Genomic DNA, 16,311 nt, shown 5'->3' with positions numbered 1-16,311 from the left:
AAAAAAAGACTCTTACGTTCACTTTTATATCAAACTACAAAAAACCTGCATTGTTTACAAGAGTGCGGAGAAAATGGCAGACAGTGTACAACTGGCTAAGGACAGAGATATACTAATACGGGATAGTCTGTCAGCGGTCGTGGGCGGAGCCTGATCATTATGACGTCATACTGCTCAGAAAATCAAAACAGCCTGATAATTGAGACAGTTTAGGTTTTTTGGGGATTAGAAAAAAAAAAAAAGGAGTGAATGGATTTTTATGATTGTAGGAAGGTTGTGTCCATACTGCTAAGACCCATTTACATGTAAACACCATGTAAAAGTGAATTTTGCATCCGATGCCCCCTTTAATGCTTTTGAAAAAGTCTCTCATGCTCACCAAGACTGAAATATAGTAAAAACCATAATATTGTGAGATGTTATTACATGTTCTCAACAATTTACTAAAGCTATATTGACCATGACTGACCTCTCCCACTAGCATCTCATAGATGAGCACACCCAAACCCCACCAGTCCACTGCACGGGTGTAGTTGCTGTCTGTCAAAACCTCCGGGGCCAGGAACTCTGGGGTGCCGCAAAAGGTTGACGTACGATCGCCATAATCCATACCTAATTGACCCAAGACTTCATTGACTTTCTGCTCAAATATTTTTATTTGAGATGAACAAACTAAATATACACGGGAGAGTATTCTGAGAATATACCTTCTTTGCAAAGTCCAAAATCTGCAATTCTCACAAAGCCATCAGAATCCATTAACAGATTGTCCAGTTTTAGGTCCCTACAAAGAGGAAAGAGAGAAATGCTACATAAGATCACATGCATTATTTCATACACACATGTAATAGGGAATTAAGTAATAGTGCAGTTACCTATATACAATCCGGTTTTGGTGCAGGAACTCCAGGCCTAGTAATACACATGCAGAATAAAACCTGCCAGAAAAACCCTTGGTTTACAGTCACAGCCAGAGAAAAGTGGCAATGCTAAGAATACACAATGCTAAAAATATTCAGCGTGTGCGTCTGAGAACATGTGAACAAGTGCAGCACTTATGCAAATGCTCTGTAATTAAACACACTGTGTGTCTGTGTGCTTGTGTTTGTGTGTATGAGGGGCATTTCTTCTGAGGAGGCAAGGGAGGCAGTATCTCAAAATATTGGATGACAAAAAAAGTACAAAAATTAAATTAATGTTTTTTTTGTTTTGTTTTTTTAAGTAAACTCTTAGACTAAAGGCCCCAATATACTCGAAACAGTTCCTTTTTGTTCTTCCTTTAGGGGTAAAACGATGTTCGAAATATGTGTGCAGCAGTATACTGTTAGCAAACCGCCCACTCTGATGAAAGCAATGTATAAAAGATTATGTAAATGTGAGATGTGCGCTTTCATCTCAATTATAAAATAAAGAAAACAGCATCTGATCACAGCAATATATTGCTTAAAAGCAATCAGCAGTATTAAACATGTAAAACAGTGTCAGTGTCTCATTTAATCAGAAACAAAACTTTATTTGCTACTATAAAATGGCTCTTCACTGTGTTCATGTTTTTGCCCATGGACATCTCACCTCCAAGAACTCGACAGACAGTAATTAACCTAGAGAAGAGTTCCTGTGAAAGAAGGCAGAACCTAAGCGCACACCTCCTCCTTCTAATAGTTCCAGACCAATGGTAGTACGGTGTAAGTAAGGTGTTTTGTAGCCAGAACAAACTTTTCCAAAAAGTTTGCTTTGGCAAGCCATTTTAAACCCCCACAACGAGCACAAAGCAACCTTCGTTTTGGCCGGATTTTGTTCAAAATGACTTCACATCTGTTAGTTTTTCAATTTTGCTTGAACTATATCAGGGCCTTTAGATACAACCACTTTGTTACATTAAAATAACATTTAAAAAAAAATGCCTAAAACATGATCTGTGGGAGTTTTTAGTGAGTAATCAGCTAGGTGAAATTTAAAGTAAATCTCAGAGTCTGTGAATTTTTTTTTACCGAGCTTTGATGAGTGTTGAGTTAACTACTGAAAAGAATAGCTGAATATATAATATAATAGAAAATATATACAATATATTGAGTTATTATTTTGGAATAAATGTAAAATGCTGAAACACAAACTTGATGAGATTCATTCTTGGTTTCAATAAACAATATTGATGATACTGTTTATTAAACAAGAAAATGTGACTGGGACATGAATTTACGTTTGTAAATTTGTAAAAAATACCTGGCCTCCTCATTTCAGAAGACCACTGTATATCACTGATGTATGTGTGTGTGTGTGTGTGTGTGTACCTAGTCTGGCGTTCAGAGAAGATGCTGTTGTGGATGTGGGTCATCAAGTCTCCTCCAGGTGAATATTCCATCACAAAGCACACATGGTCAGGTGTTTGGAAGCACCCATAAAGGTTCACCAGGAAAGGATGATGGGACACATTGATGGTCTCAAATATTCTCTTCTCACACATTAAACTGTAAAAGAATGAAATGAATTTATAATACAAGCCAAATAAAGTTGGAAGTGTTCGCTCTTGTCAATTCCAAGGACCCACAAACATATTTATACATTACAAGCAGCTCCTTGCTAAAAATATAAAATGCTGCTACTTTTTTTTTATACAGACCCATTTAGATTGTGTAAATAGTCTTAAATATTATTTATTTGACAAAAGATGACCTAATTCAAAATACTACCAATCAAAATAAGATTAAAATAATATCAATTTAAAATTATTTGTATAGTGCTTTGCACAATAAATATTAACTCTTTAACTCTTCTGTGGTGCACAGTAAGACATTTCTGACACAGAGATATAGAATATCACCTGTCCACTTCATCTCGGGTCACAACATCCCCTTTCTTCAGGGCTTTGATGGCATATAGTTTCCCAGTCCTCTTGAATTCAGCCAGCAGGACCTTTAATGAGAGTCGACAATGACATTGAGTCAACGGCACCATCCAGAGTCATCTGATTACAGTACAGGAGGACATCTGCAGTTTTACCTTTCCAAAGTGCCCTCTTCCTAAAACAGAAATGCAGTTAAAGTCCTCCATCTGCATCCCCTCTTTCCTCCTGTGAAACAGGATATATACACAACACACAGTAAGACTGAGAAAAAGAGCAATTACAGGAAAGACAAAGCCAGATTTATTTTACTATCACAGGTTGAAATTTAAGACCTAAAAGGTTAGGAATGATTCAAAACTCTTAAATTTGAGCAATAATAATAATAATAATAGCATTAATAAATAACATTGACTTACTGAGGTGTAGGCTGGGACACAGGCCTGCCTTTGAGAACTTGATTATCCTCAACAGAATTTACTCTGGCAGGAGTCTGCAAAACACATCCCAAAACACATAATTACAACTACAACTTGACCAAAGCAACACAGAACTACAAATTAAAAAGCAAGTGTTTGCCCACAAGAAGTACCCCAGAAAGTGATGCGTCAGTTGTGGGGTTCTGTGCCAAGTGGAGGCGCGGGGGCTTGGCAGGACGCTCCTCACTAAAATTCAGTTTAACAACTGCTGAGTCTCTGTGATAAACAGCCAGAACACAAAGAGAATTACTGTTTATACAGATAAATGGATACATTTTCCTCAACCAAACCCCAGGGACACCTGCATATGTCTCACCCAGAGGAAGGGGGCGTGGACACAGATGGAGGTGACATTGGCTCAGAATCAGGCAGAGGGGGGCTCAAGGCGGTGACGGTGCTGTTGCATGGGGGCAGCACGCTCATCATGAGACGCCCCCAAGTGGCAAAGTTCATATTCATCTGTGCTGCCCGCAGGAAATTTTTCCCTACGAGAAACATTAAATCAGCTATTCAATATACAAATCATATTACAAGTTAGTAAGAAATATCTATTTTTAAACAGATGCTACACTCCTACAGCACAGCATTTACATCTCATGTTAAAGGTGACATAAAAACCATCAAAATCTGACTTTTTCCGCGTTTAAGTGCTATAACCGGGTCCCTGGTGGATCTACCAACCCAGAAAAGATGAAAAAAAAAAAAAAAATCAATACATTTTCTTGGTAAGCCTTTTTCTGCAAGCTTGTGAAAGATTTCTCTGAAAGCTCAGATTTAGCTTCCCCATGACTTAGAAAGAGAATGGCCACCCCTTAATCTGCATGTTTCCACCCACAGCACCGCCATACCAATTCTAATGCCATGGCAAAAGTTTGAGCAAAGCATGCTGTTCTGGCAGCACAGACAAGCACAGAACACTATTTAGAGTCCCAGCCTCAGAGGAGACAAGAGAGGAGCGGATTTATTGATTTATTTACTGTATATTATGCTGCTGCCACACAGATTTAATTTAGACAGGCAATTTTTTTTTCAGCTGTTTACCTTCACAGACACCGACTGTTTTTGTTACTCATTTGTGTTTTTAACATAAACTTGTGTATTTGACAGTTTAGGCGCAATAAGACACGAAAGAGAAGTTTAGTACTTATTTTAGTACTCTGATGCTGTGTGAATTCTGCTTTCTCTGTGCATTCAGAAAACCGTATATTTTAGAAGTTTAAACTAAAATGGTTTAAATTACATGATTTCTGCGCGATAGACATTACAATCAATTTCTGCTTCTATTCAAAATAGACATTTTCAAAATGATATAATAAATGATCTGTGGGGTATTTTGAGCTGAAACTTCACAGACACATTCTGGGGACACCTGAGACTTATATTATATCTTGTAAAAAGGGGCATAATAAGTTTCCTTGAATAGCACATTTTAGCTCTGAAAGCAATCAAGTGGTTATGAGAAAAACTATGACAATCGCTTATGAGTAGCAACAGTAGAGAAAGTAGTCAACAATAGAGAAAATGTGAGGTCAAGCACACCTTTTTCTTTCGGGAAAATCCGTTTCTGTCTTTGTAGTTTAGGATGTCGCTCAATGACAGGATTGTTGAATCTCACCTGAAAACAAACCACTCTATAAATACAGTAGCTCATTATATGCATTATGTGTCCTTGTATTAATACATCGACCTCTGCAGAAAGTCCTAAATGAAATCCATAGCAGCTGCAAACTGAAACACGATTTGGCACAAGGATGAAGGTGCTAAAAGGTTCTCTCACCTCTGTGAACAGTGTACCCTGTGGCTCTAAATAAAGACACATGCCGTGCCGCTGGTTGTCTAGGAAATCTTCTAAACGCAAGAACTTCACGGCACACAGGGACCTCCAGTCACGCCAGTACACTGCAATCTCCAGCTCCCGGGACTACAGGGGTCAAAGGTCATGTGAGGGACAGACAAAAAACAAACACTCAGGTATGAATTGTAGTTTTAATTCTTGCCCCTTTACACCTCATAGTAGTCTTTTATGGTTACCAAGGCTCCATTTATTTTATTGTGCATTTTTTGTTTTGTTAAATATAACTTAAAATGGTTATTTGTTACTGTGATGGCAAAGCTGAATTTTCAGCATCATTACTTCAATCTTCAGTGTCACATGATCCTTCAGAAATCATTTCAATATGCTAATTAGGTGCTCAAGCAACATTTCTTATTATCAATGTTGAAGAGTTTTGCTATGTAATATTTTTTTGTTTAATAGAAAGTTCAAAAGAACAGCAATTATTAGTGAAAAAGCTCATTTCTATAAATCTGTAATATAAATATATGGTTGCTAAATAAAAGTAATTAATAAAAAAAAAAAAAAAATGAAATAAATATAAATATATAGTCCATGTGACATCAGTGGTTCAACCGTAATTTTATGAAGCTACGAGAATACCTTTTGTACATGAAGAAAACAAAAACAACTACTTTATTCAACACAGGAATCCACACACATGCATCGTGGTACTCTTGTAAATGTGTCAAAAACTGACAAGGAAGAGAGGATCAAAAATATCTTAATTTGTTTTCTGAAGACGAAATAAGGTCTTGCAGGTTTGGAACGACATGAGGGTAAATAATTATTGACAGAAATTTCTTTTTTGGGTAAATTATTACAGATTGTTATAGAAAGATTTCCCGTTAAAACAATTTCTTGCCACAGTTCTTGTGATGCATCATAAAATGCACACTTAGTCAGAAAACATAACTTTGTGTCAAAGATAATCAAAAACTCCAAGACAGATACAGCAAAATGCTTCCCCATTCATCAAACAAATGTGAAGCACAGCCTTTGAGAGAAAAACTGCTTCAGTAATCTAGAAATAATGAAATAAGATCTCATTCTCCACTGGTACAGCTGAATCAGCTTGGAGAGAGCTGCGGGCTGACTTGGCCAGTATTCAGACTAAGTGCCTGTGTCCAAGGGGTGAGTAAAAGATTACAGTAATATTGAGGGATTAGTTTGGATTACTCTAGAGGCGGCTGATTGCACTATGAGTAAAGCTGTGTTAATGAAGGTGAGGAAAAGCCTTCAGGCAATAGCCATCACAGGCACTTTTCGTAAAAACAGATGTGCCAAGTGTTGCCTGGGATGATTGACAGTTATAAATGGCACGCTAGAAAAAAGCACTTAGAAAAGGAGTTCCAGATTGAGGCATCCATTAAGGGTGAGCTCCTGATCTGAATTCAAAACTCTTATTTACTAGATATGTCTATGAAATATGCAGAATTTGTTGGCACTAACCCGCTCAAGTTCAATGCTAAAGCTCTGATTCCAGGCCTCCTTACTCAGTGGCCGCCAATGTGTGCGACCAACTATCTTGTTATCTACCTTCAATACAGCGCTGATCTCCACTGAAAGAAAACACATTAAAAGAAAGAAAAATTACAGAAGCATCTTACTAACGCATACATGAATATTTGCAGAATTATTTTTTTTTTTTTAATTTAGTGTCGCTTAAAGGAGTAGTTCACTTTCAGAACAAAAATTTACAGATAATGTACTCACCCCCTTGTCATCCAAGATCCTTTCTTCAGTCGTAAAGAAATTATGTTTTTTGAGGAAAACATTTCAGGATTTCTCTCCATATGATGGAGTTCTATGGTGCCCCTGAGTTTGAACTTCCAAAATGCAGTTTAAATGCAGCTTCAAAGGGCTCTAAATGATCCCAGCCAAAGAAGAAGGGTCTTATCTAGCGAAACAATCGATTATTTTCTAAAAACATTTACAGTTTACTATTTAATCTCTACACAGAGTACACACAGGGCTAGACAAGATGAGCATTTGAGGTAAAAAAAAAAGTATATAAATTCTTCTTTCCTCGGCTGTGATCGTTTTAGAGCCATTTGAAGCTGCATTTTGGAAGTTCAAACTCGGGGCACCATAGAAGTCCATTATATGGAGAGAAATCCTGAAATGTTTTCCTCAAAAAACAATTTCCTTAGGACTGAAGAAAGAAAGAAAGAAAGACATGAACATCTTGGATGAAAAGGGGCTTTTTGTTCTGAAAGTGAACAACTCTAAGAATTTAGCTGTTTGATTTCTAATAACAAGTAAAAAATCTTCTATTAAAGTCCATCCAGTTTGTTTACTTTATCTATTTTAGATTTATCTGTACGTCAAGAAAGGAAAATGCATATAATGGTTTTCTTCTGTCACTGTCCCTAGTGAGACTACTGTGAAATTATACATTGTATTTCACATTGCTTTCCCTGAGAGACTCACATGAGAGCTCATCAGTCTTGGTGGTCTTGCCGTTGGTGCTGCGGGTGGACAGGCCGGTTCTCATCCGGAGTGATTTGGACTCAGAGGGACTTCCAGGGGCGGAGGACATGTTGCTTACCCGACAGCGACCTGGAACTGACTCCAGCAAGTCCTGACAACCCATCAACCTGACATCCAGTCGCCCTGAAAACACACACACTCAAGTTATACACAATACAGCAGCCATATGTATAAGGGATTTATGTTACACATTACACACATAAAGCTGATTAGATTCTTAGATTCAACTTTCATTTCCTCTAGCCACCTTATTTTTCCCGTAAGAGCCGACGCGGCCATTTGTAAATTTTATGTGCAAGGCTTCTGGTCTCATCCACTTCCAGCTATTTTTAGCTGTACAAAACAGCTCGATATTGCAAACTGGGGTACCTTGCCATATTATTTTAATGCATTATCTTAATTATGAACACAGTGGTTTGTAGTGCAAACAGTTTTACAGTTAGCACTTTATTGTTATTCTTGCTACTTCCCTACAGATGTAATAAACTGGTAGTCTTGCACATTCACAGAAAACAGCATTAAAAAAAATAAGGTGGATACTCGCACTTTGCAAATATAAATATAAAATGTGAATAAAAACAAGTTTAATATCAGACTAAGTAAAGTTCTACAACAGATTTACACTCTTGTTCAAAAGTTTGGGGTCAGTAAGATTTTCTACGTTTTTAAAAGAAGTCTCTAATGCTCCCCAAGACAGTAATATTTTGAAATTATAAAATTTTAAAATCATTTTAAAAGTTCATTTATTCCTCGTGGCAAAGCTGAAATTTCAGCAGTCATAATTCCACTCTTCAGTGTCACATGATCCTTCAGAAATCATTCTAATATGCTGATTTGGTGCTCGAGAAACATTTGTTATTAATCAATCCTATTATCAATGTTGAAAACAGTTGTGCTGCTTTCCAGAAAGGAGTGGGGTGAACAGCGCATGGTTGGGGTTGAAGGCATCCTTGCCAATACTTTCCACCCTCCACAGACAGTGTCTGAATTGAACATCCTTTATGAAGTTTAACTGTACACCAGCTGTGTTTTCATCATCTGCTGAAAGGTCTTGTGATCAGAAACAAAGCAGCTGCTGTACCACACTTAAAGGTCTTCTACATATTATGGCATCAAAACTATGTTTAACTGAGGTGACAAGGAGTGAAAGTGACACCTTGACATCTTAACACCGAAACATTCCTGCTAACTTTCAGCTGTTGCCAATACCTGTCAGGCTGGCTGGTTTAAAGAGCGAAGAGGATGCTGAAGATGAAGAGCGAAGACGTTCTCTCTGCAACCCAACGACAGGCGAGGACCCGACTGTCAGCTCCTCTTTAATGGCTGCTCGTTTGGGATGGTCGTGTGGAAGTTCTCCAAGCCGCTGTTCCAGAGACAAACGTAACAGGTCCAGTTTCTGAGAGGACTCCTGCAAACGGGCCTGAGCCTGGACAAAGAAAAACATGCAAGAACCTCAGCTAAAAGAGATATGAGCTACACTTCTGAATAACAGGAGCATAAAACACAGCCATAGTAATATATAATATTATTTTTTTTATATATATCTGAAATGTTAAAATCCAAATGAACTCTGAATTAAGCTCTATAATTGGCATGTTGAGGTCATGACTGCTCAGGGAAATCTCTTAGCCCGTTTTATTACAAGTTAAATGCTTGATGTGTTTAAAACAGTCATAATGATCTAAAAGAGACCCTGAAGCTCCTGCTGCTTCTGGTGCTTAAATGCCAAGTGTAAATAAAAAAAAAGGATTAGTGAGTTCATTTCAGCACTAGGTTATCTTTGAGCAGCATTAGAGCACAGTTTTCTCACTTTATCACTCGCAGTGGACTCTGTCTTGTCTGTCTTAGTGACAAAGCATGTGCTGGGTGTGCTGCTTCAAGGTCAAACAAGCCTGGCTGAGCAATGCTGCATGTACATGCTCATAATTCTCAAAATATTTACAAAAACCATTTCAAGGTTTGTCATCTTGTTACTTATTTACATGCAAAGACATTATGAAATACATCTAATTTATTTAATGTATTAGCTTTTTTGCCCTTACAGTAGGACTCCAGCCTAAGCCAATGGACTCCAGCTGTGTTTGTTTCCCAAATTTCTTCATAATATCTATTCATGTTCCACAGAAGAAAAAGTCATACAGGTTCAGAAGTACACAAAGGTGAGAAAATTACAGAAATTATATTTTTGGGTGGAGCATTCCTTTAACAGTAGAGCAGTCTGTAATTTCCAGACAGTCAATTCATTCAGAATGCATCATGCGTGGCTGTTGTTTTCTGAAAAGCCTTTACATTAAAAGACCAATACATGCACTTACCTCTGCTAGAGCACGTCGGTCCTGCACTTTGCGTACACCGAGCTGCTTGACCACATTTTTGGCACCTTCCGCCACAGCTGCCTCAATCCTCAGATGGTGCCTTAGCTCCTCCACCCGCAACTCAAGTGGACTAATTGTTTCAGAGGGGCGACCTGAACAAAAATCTGCATTTAGCAAAAACAAAAACATATCTGTCTTTCACCTGGTGATTACATGTGTATAAACCAGCAGGTTCCAGAAAAAAAAATATATATGAATAAAAAAGGGAATATCCAGGCAGCATTCTGTTTTATGATTAATAGAGCATAAAGCACATTCATATAGTACTTTCAGGAGTAACTGGATACATTTGAATACACAAAATAACTGTTTGTTGTTTAATAAATATTTAAGCATTTGATTTCAAAGGAAACTGACAATTGTCCATATATAAAAAAAATTGTTGCTTCTAATCACATCAGTTTCATGCGACACTAAATCAACACTGGAAGTGAGCGTCAAAACAGAGCTACACTGCAAGAGCCTACTATTGCTATGCTTACATTGTAGACAGAATCAATTAAAATAGAAAGCATCAAACTGTGTCATGTCATGCAACTTGTGTCTAATGCATCTGGTGAATGCTGCTGCATGACAAAGCACTTAAACAGTATAAAAAGGAACTTAAACAAACCACACCCAAATTCAATACTGAAAGGTTAGCCCAATGAGAAGCTGACATTTAAGCTTGAGTTTAACAACATAAATAATTCTTTCAGTGCAACTTCTATAATGATGCAGCATTGCTGATGTCAAAGTTTTGATGTCTAGCTGAATACGACGTAGATAGCACATAACTTATCAGCCCTCTTGGAAACTTGTTCCCTTTTTGATTATTTGGAGAAGTTAGTATGAAAGTTTATATGCCATTTTCAGAATAACACCTTACTGTTTTCCAAGGAACTTTCAACTTTGAGAAACTCTGCTATAGTTTTACTTTTTTTAAATGGTTTTTATATTCTATGAGAAAAAAAAAAACAACAACCTGTAATTATCATGATTTCCTACATGTTTTCTTTACTAGTAGCAACTAATTGTTTGTTTACCCTCTGGCTGTGTGGTCTCCCGCTCTCCCTCTCTGGCCTGGGTGACTTTGACTATCTGCATGCGGAGCAGCTCGATTTTCGTTTTGCTATCCTGCAGCATCTGCTGGGCTGTGGACAACATCTTCCGATCCTGAGGAGTGACAACAGAAGCGATAGAGAGATACTGAGATTGAACATCTTGCATTTGCATTAGAACAGTGAGAACACTGTCAGAGAAAAGAACAAACTGTCAGGTACTAGAAAGAACAAATGTGAAAGATTTAAAAAGTGATGGAATTTTAATTCTTATAAAGGGATGTTTGATGTTCTCAAATATTTTAAAGATTTTTCCCCCATGACTCTTCTAGGTATTTATGATTATCATAATTAAAATGTATATATAATTTTTATCCACCTTATTTTCCTATAAGAGCAGGTGTGACCATTTGTAAATTTGATGGATTTGGCTACTGGTCTCATCCGCATGCAGCTATTTTTAGCTGTACAAAACAGCTTGTTTTGCTACTTGGTATTGCAAATTGGTGTGTCTTACCATATTATTTTAATGTATTATAAACACAGTGGTTAGTAGTGCAAACAGTTTTACTGTACGTTGTTATTCTTCTCGTTATTTCCCTATAGCGGAAATCTTGTCCATATGCTTACTTCTGCATTTAAAGGAACACTCCACTTTATTTGGAAATAGGCTCATTCTCCAACTCCCCTCGAGTTAATCAGTTGATTTTTACCGTTTTGAAATCCATTCAGCCGTTCTCCTGTTCTGGCGATATCACTTTTAGCATAGCTTAGCATAGATCATTGAATCCTATTAGACCAATAGCATCGCGTTCAAAAATGACCAACGAGTTTCGATATTTGTCCTATTTAAAACTTGACTCTTCTGTAGTTATATCGTGTACTAAGACCGGTGGAAATGCAAAGCTGCGAGTTTCTAGGCTGATAAAATTAGGAACTACACTTCCATTCCGGCGTAATAGTCAAGGAAGTTTGCTGCCGTAATATGGCCGAAGCAGGCGGAGTATTATCAGAAATGAGTTCCCAGCTAGTTTTGCATTTGCACGTGCTGCGTGGTATTACTGCTCCTGCTTCGGCCATATTACGGCAGCAAACTTCCTTGACTATTACGCCGGAATGGGAGTGTAGTTCCTAATCTTTTCAGCCTAGAAAATTTAAGCTTTGCATTTCCACCGGTCTTAGTACACGATATAACTACAGAAGAGTCAAGTTTTAAATAGGACAAATATCAAAACTCGTTGGCCATTTTTGAACGTGATGCTATTGGTCTAATAGGATTCAATGATCTATGCTAAGCTATGCTAAAAGTGATATTGCCAGAACAGGAGAGTATACAGAAGACAAAATAGTAAAATTTACCCTCATTTTCAAATTCAAAAGGTTTTCACCCCCCAGCTCTCAATGCATTGTGTTTTCTTCTGGAGCATCAGTTTTAGTGTTTAAACCTTCTGTAAAAGTTGCATATGAGTCCCTCAGTTGTCCTCACTGCAAAAAGATGGATCATAAAATCATACAGTCATTGTTGGAAAGGGTTCAAATCTGCAAAAATGCTGAAACCAAAGAATTTGTGCAACCAGAAGAACAGCTGGCAGTTTAACTGTTCAGGACAAACAAGGGACTCATTAACAATTATCACTAAACCAAAAAAAAAAAAAAAAAAAAAACAGCTGTGGATCATCCAGGTAACAACAACAGTATTAAGAATCAAGCATATGTAAACTTTTGAACAGGGTTATTTTTATAAATTCAACTATTATTTTTTCTCTATATGTAAACATCTTATGTGAAATATCTTATTCAGGTACTAAATAAAATAACATTTTGTAAAAAAAAAAAAATATTAACATTTTGCAGATTCTGCAAGGTGTAATCTTTTGGCCTCAACTGTATTTGCAACAAAGTACAGCCAATAAATATATTTGACTTTCTTTTCATTTCACACCAGATATATTATGCTTTAAAGTATTTCACTGGCCCAATTAAATACTTTAAAGCAGAATTTATCAAGTGTAAAATGTATATTAACTAAAGAAATTGTATTTAATATTTAATTTTCATGACCATGGACACCCTGTAATATGTAGAGGCAACTACAGTAAAACATTCATGTCTCAAAAAGGTAAACACTGTGAAGGGGAGTGTTTGGGAAATCGGAGAGCCGCATTTGCAGTTTTATTTTATGACTTAATAAGCACAGAAACCATACACTACAGCTTTAAGCTGAGCTAAGGCAATATGAGAAATTCCCACAAAGACCAACAGGTCAAAAGTGCAGCGGTCTTCATTAAACTCCTCTCTTCCTCATCATGAAAAGCAGTCAGGTGTACACCACACCCAAACATACTCAAACATCAAACACTGACTGTGCATTTTTCTCCCCAGAGCTTTATGAGCTGTGACGTTAGAGTCGTAGTAGCGCAAGAGAGCTGTATATCCTGAAACGCAGCAACTACATTTTGCAAATGAGAGACATACTCAATGACTGCAACATCCCGTGGAGCCTTAATGTAAACAATGCTGTAACAAGAAACGTGACCTTTTCTGAAACCTGCAGAACAGACCCATTCAGGAAGTGCATAAAAAGAAAACCATACCGTCCATAGTGCTCTCCCCCTCTCAATGCAGCTCAAGAGGTCATCTGTCATGTTTTGTGAACTTTCAGATGGCTGTATGACATCCCCTTGCTCTTCCTTGACCCCCATCAGACATTCCCTCCTGTGTTTATCTCTCCGTCCTCAAAACTCTTCATGCCAGTTTATTGCCGTAAAGCAGACACTGAGACCTGCACATCGCTGATCAAGGATCAGCATCCGAGAAGCCAACCCATTCTTTCTTCTTATTGTTCTACTGTCCTTGCGTCCCACTCGCTTGCTCGCTCGCTCACTCTTCCCCTACCCTTTTTCACATTTGTTCTTTTTGCTTCTTTCTCTCTCTCTCTCACGCAGTTTACAGATCTCCTTCCAAAGGAGTCAGCCACCTCTAACTGCTGCTGCTGCTGCTGAGCCCTGCCTGGCCCGAACCTGAATGCTTCGGCATTGGTTGGAGCAAAGTCACATGGGCTGCTGCTGTCGCCAGGCCCAGGACAGGAGAAACCGAATCAGTACCAGCAAGCTTTTCCTCTTCAGACTCAAAGGGATGATGTTTTAGAGCACGTCTGTGAATGTCTGTGTGTGTGTGTGTGTGTGTGTGTGTGTATGAGATCAAGGCTAGGTACTCAAGCTGTCTGAATCCAGCACAGACATAAATCACAGAACTGCCAGCACACAGTGTTCTCAGCCAAACGCCGCAGCATTATCGCAACCCTGATAGAAACACACAGGCTCAAAAACATTCACGCCTAGCTAGAGGTCATGGGACCGTCGCTCTAAAAGGGTAATAAAGGATGGGGGGCAGAGGGGGAGGGCACCTCTTTTGTGTGGGTATTATCATATTTCATACTCTTTTGGCAGCAACCCATATGGTTTAAATAAACACAGAGGAGTGGAGGATGAGTTAATCATCTTCAAGATGCACAGGAAAATAAATGATTGGAGGGAAACCCCCACCTTGACAGAACTGTTGGCGTAAGTCTGAATGATGTTCTCAGCTCCTTGTTTCACTTTGAGCTCCATGGTAAGCTGTTTTTTCAATGTACGGACGCGGCCACCCAAGGGTGATGTGACCTCTTCCCAATGGCATGGATCTGGAGAGGTGGCATCATCTGAGAAAACAAGAGTTTATAGTTTGTTTGTTTTTTATATAGAATGAAAAACAAAGATACAAATTTTCTGCACTTAATAAAGAAATGTGAAGCGATTTTTAGCCCTTTGTAATATTAAAATTAGATAATAAATCTCTTTCTACACTAAAATTCTGAATTTTGGTGTCGGATTTTTTTTGTTTTTGAAATAAATTATAATAATAATACCTTTGCTTAGCAAGGACACATTAAATAGATCAAACATGATAGTAAAGACATTTATTATTTTACAAAAAGATTTTTATATCAATTAAATGCTGTGCTTTCAATACGTCAAAGAATCCTAAAAAAAAGAAAAATCACAGTTTCCACAAACATATTAAATAGGTTTTCCACCCACTTGCAACTCAAACACTGAGCATTAAATTTCTTGAAAACCAAATTAGCATATTAGAATGATTTCTGAAAGATCATGCAACACTGAAGACTACAGTAATGATTTCTGAAAATTCAGCTTTGCCATCATAGGAAAAACTACATTTTATAAAAGTTATTTTAAATTGTAATAATAATAATTCATAGTAATGTGTTTTTTCTACACTACCAGTCAAAAAAGTTTTTAACAGTAATATTTCATTATTTTAAAGAAGTCTAGTCTGCTCACAAAGTCTGCATTTAATTACAAAAATATTTTTTACTATTTAAAATAACTGTTTTGTATTTGAATATGTTTTAAAACATAATTTATTCCTGTGGTCAAAGCTAAATTTTCAGCATCATTACTCCAGTCTTCAGTGTCACGTGATCCTTCAGAAATATTCTAATATGCTGATTTTCCATTTTTATTATTATACACTATAGTTTTCGGTTTCAAATGAATGCTGCTATTTGGAACTTTCTATTCATCAAGGAAATCAGCTGTTTTCAATGTAATAATGATAGTAATAATAAATGTTTTTGAACAGCAAATCAGAATATTAGAATGATTTCTGAAGGACCATGTGACTGGAGTAATGAAGCTAAAAATATAGCTTTAAAATCACAGGAATAAATTACATTTCAAAACATAATCAAATAGAAAATGAATTATTTTAAATAGTAAAATATTTCACAGTTTTTGCTGTACTTTGGACCAAAAAAAAAATATTACAATTTTCATTCCAGTCACAAATTTTTGAATGTTAGTGTTATATTTGCAAAAAATACTATTTTGTAGTCATCATGAACCAAATGTACAACATAATTAGATAGCAAGAAACTCACTATATCATGTGAAAGCATGATCACACCCTCCTGCTCTCACCTGTAATAGTATCTTTCTGTGTGGCCATAGCCCGCGCATTCAGCTCCTGGAGCTCCCAGTGGAGCTGCTCCAGCTTGCGGCTGGAAGCTCTAAGCTGACCATCCACATCAGCAGCATTCTTGCGGTTGGTCACCGCCCGTCGCAGCCGTTCAGCCGCCTCTTTGATCTTCAGCTCCCGCTGGATTTCCTGCCGGAGAAGAGCAATCGCATCCTCTACACGTTGCTGGAAGTCAGGGTCCATGAGGTCACCTTCAGCCAGACCCCGC

General features: G+C 37.5%; 1 protein-coding gene across 2 annotated transcripts in view; it reads right to left on the bottom strand.

Annotated features, from left to right (window-relative positions):
- Positions 1-16,311, bottom strand: part of pkn3 (protein kinase N3) — a 20,810-nt gene extending 4,499 nt beyond the window's left edge. The window contains exons 1-18 of one of the 2 annotated variants that reach the window (XM_073839779.1): positions 16,046-16,311; positions 14,609-14,763; positions 11,049-11,178; positions 9,964-10,115; positions 8,858-9,074; positions 7,589-7,771; positions 6,608-6,717; positions 5,099-5,242; positions 4,861-4,936; positions 3,638-3,806; positions 3,435-3,537; positions 3,262-3,335; positions 3,001-3,070; positions 2,822-2,913; positions 2,292-2,468; positions 876-938; positions 708-784; positions 470-612 (exon numbers count right to left, since the gene is read on the bottom strand). In XM_073839779.1, the coding sequence (XP_073695880.1) occupies positions 470-612; positions 708-784; positions 876-938; positions 2,292-2,468; positions 2,822-2,913; positions 3,001-3,070; positions 3,262-3,335; positions 3,435-3,537; positions 3,638-3,806; positions 4,861-4,936; positions 5,099-5,242; positions 6,608-6,717; positions 7,589-7,771; positions 8,858-9,074; positions 9,964-10,115; positions 11,049-11,178; positions 14,609-14,763; positions 16,046-16,286 (2,376 nt within the window). In that variant the 5' untranslated portion in view covers positions 16,287-16,311. Of the gene's footprint in view, positions 1-469; positions 613-707; positions 785-875; positions 939-2,291; positions 2,469-2,821; positions 2,914-3,000; positions 3,071-3,261; positions 3,336-3,434; positions 3,538-3,637; positions 3,807-4,860; positions 4,937-5,098; positions 5,243-6,607; positions 6,718-7,588; positions 7,772-8,857; positions 9,075-9,963; positions 10,116-11,048; positions 11,179-13,657; positions 14,032-14,608; positions 14,764-16,045 lie in introns of those variants that run through there. The other variant, XM_073839780.1, reaches the window with a different exon arrangement.

This window comes from Garra rufa, chromosome 5 (genome assembly GCF_049309525.1).
Source record: "Garra rufa chromosome 5, GarRuf1.0, whole genome shotgun sequence".
In the NCBI taxonomy this organism is placed as follows: Eukaryota; Metazoa; Chordata; class Actinopteri; order Cypriniformes; family Cyprinidae; genus Garra; species Garra rufa.
The sequence above is the reverse complement of the archived record's forward strand: the minus strand, read 5'-3'. Positions and strand labels throughout refer to the sequence as shown.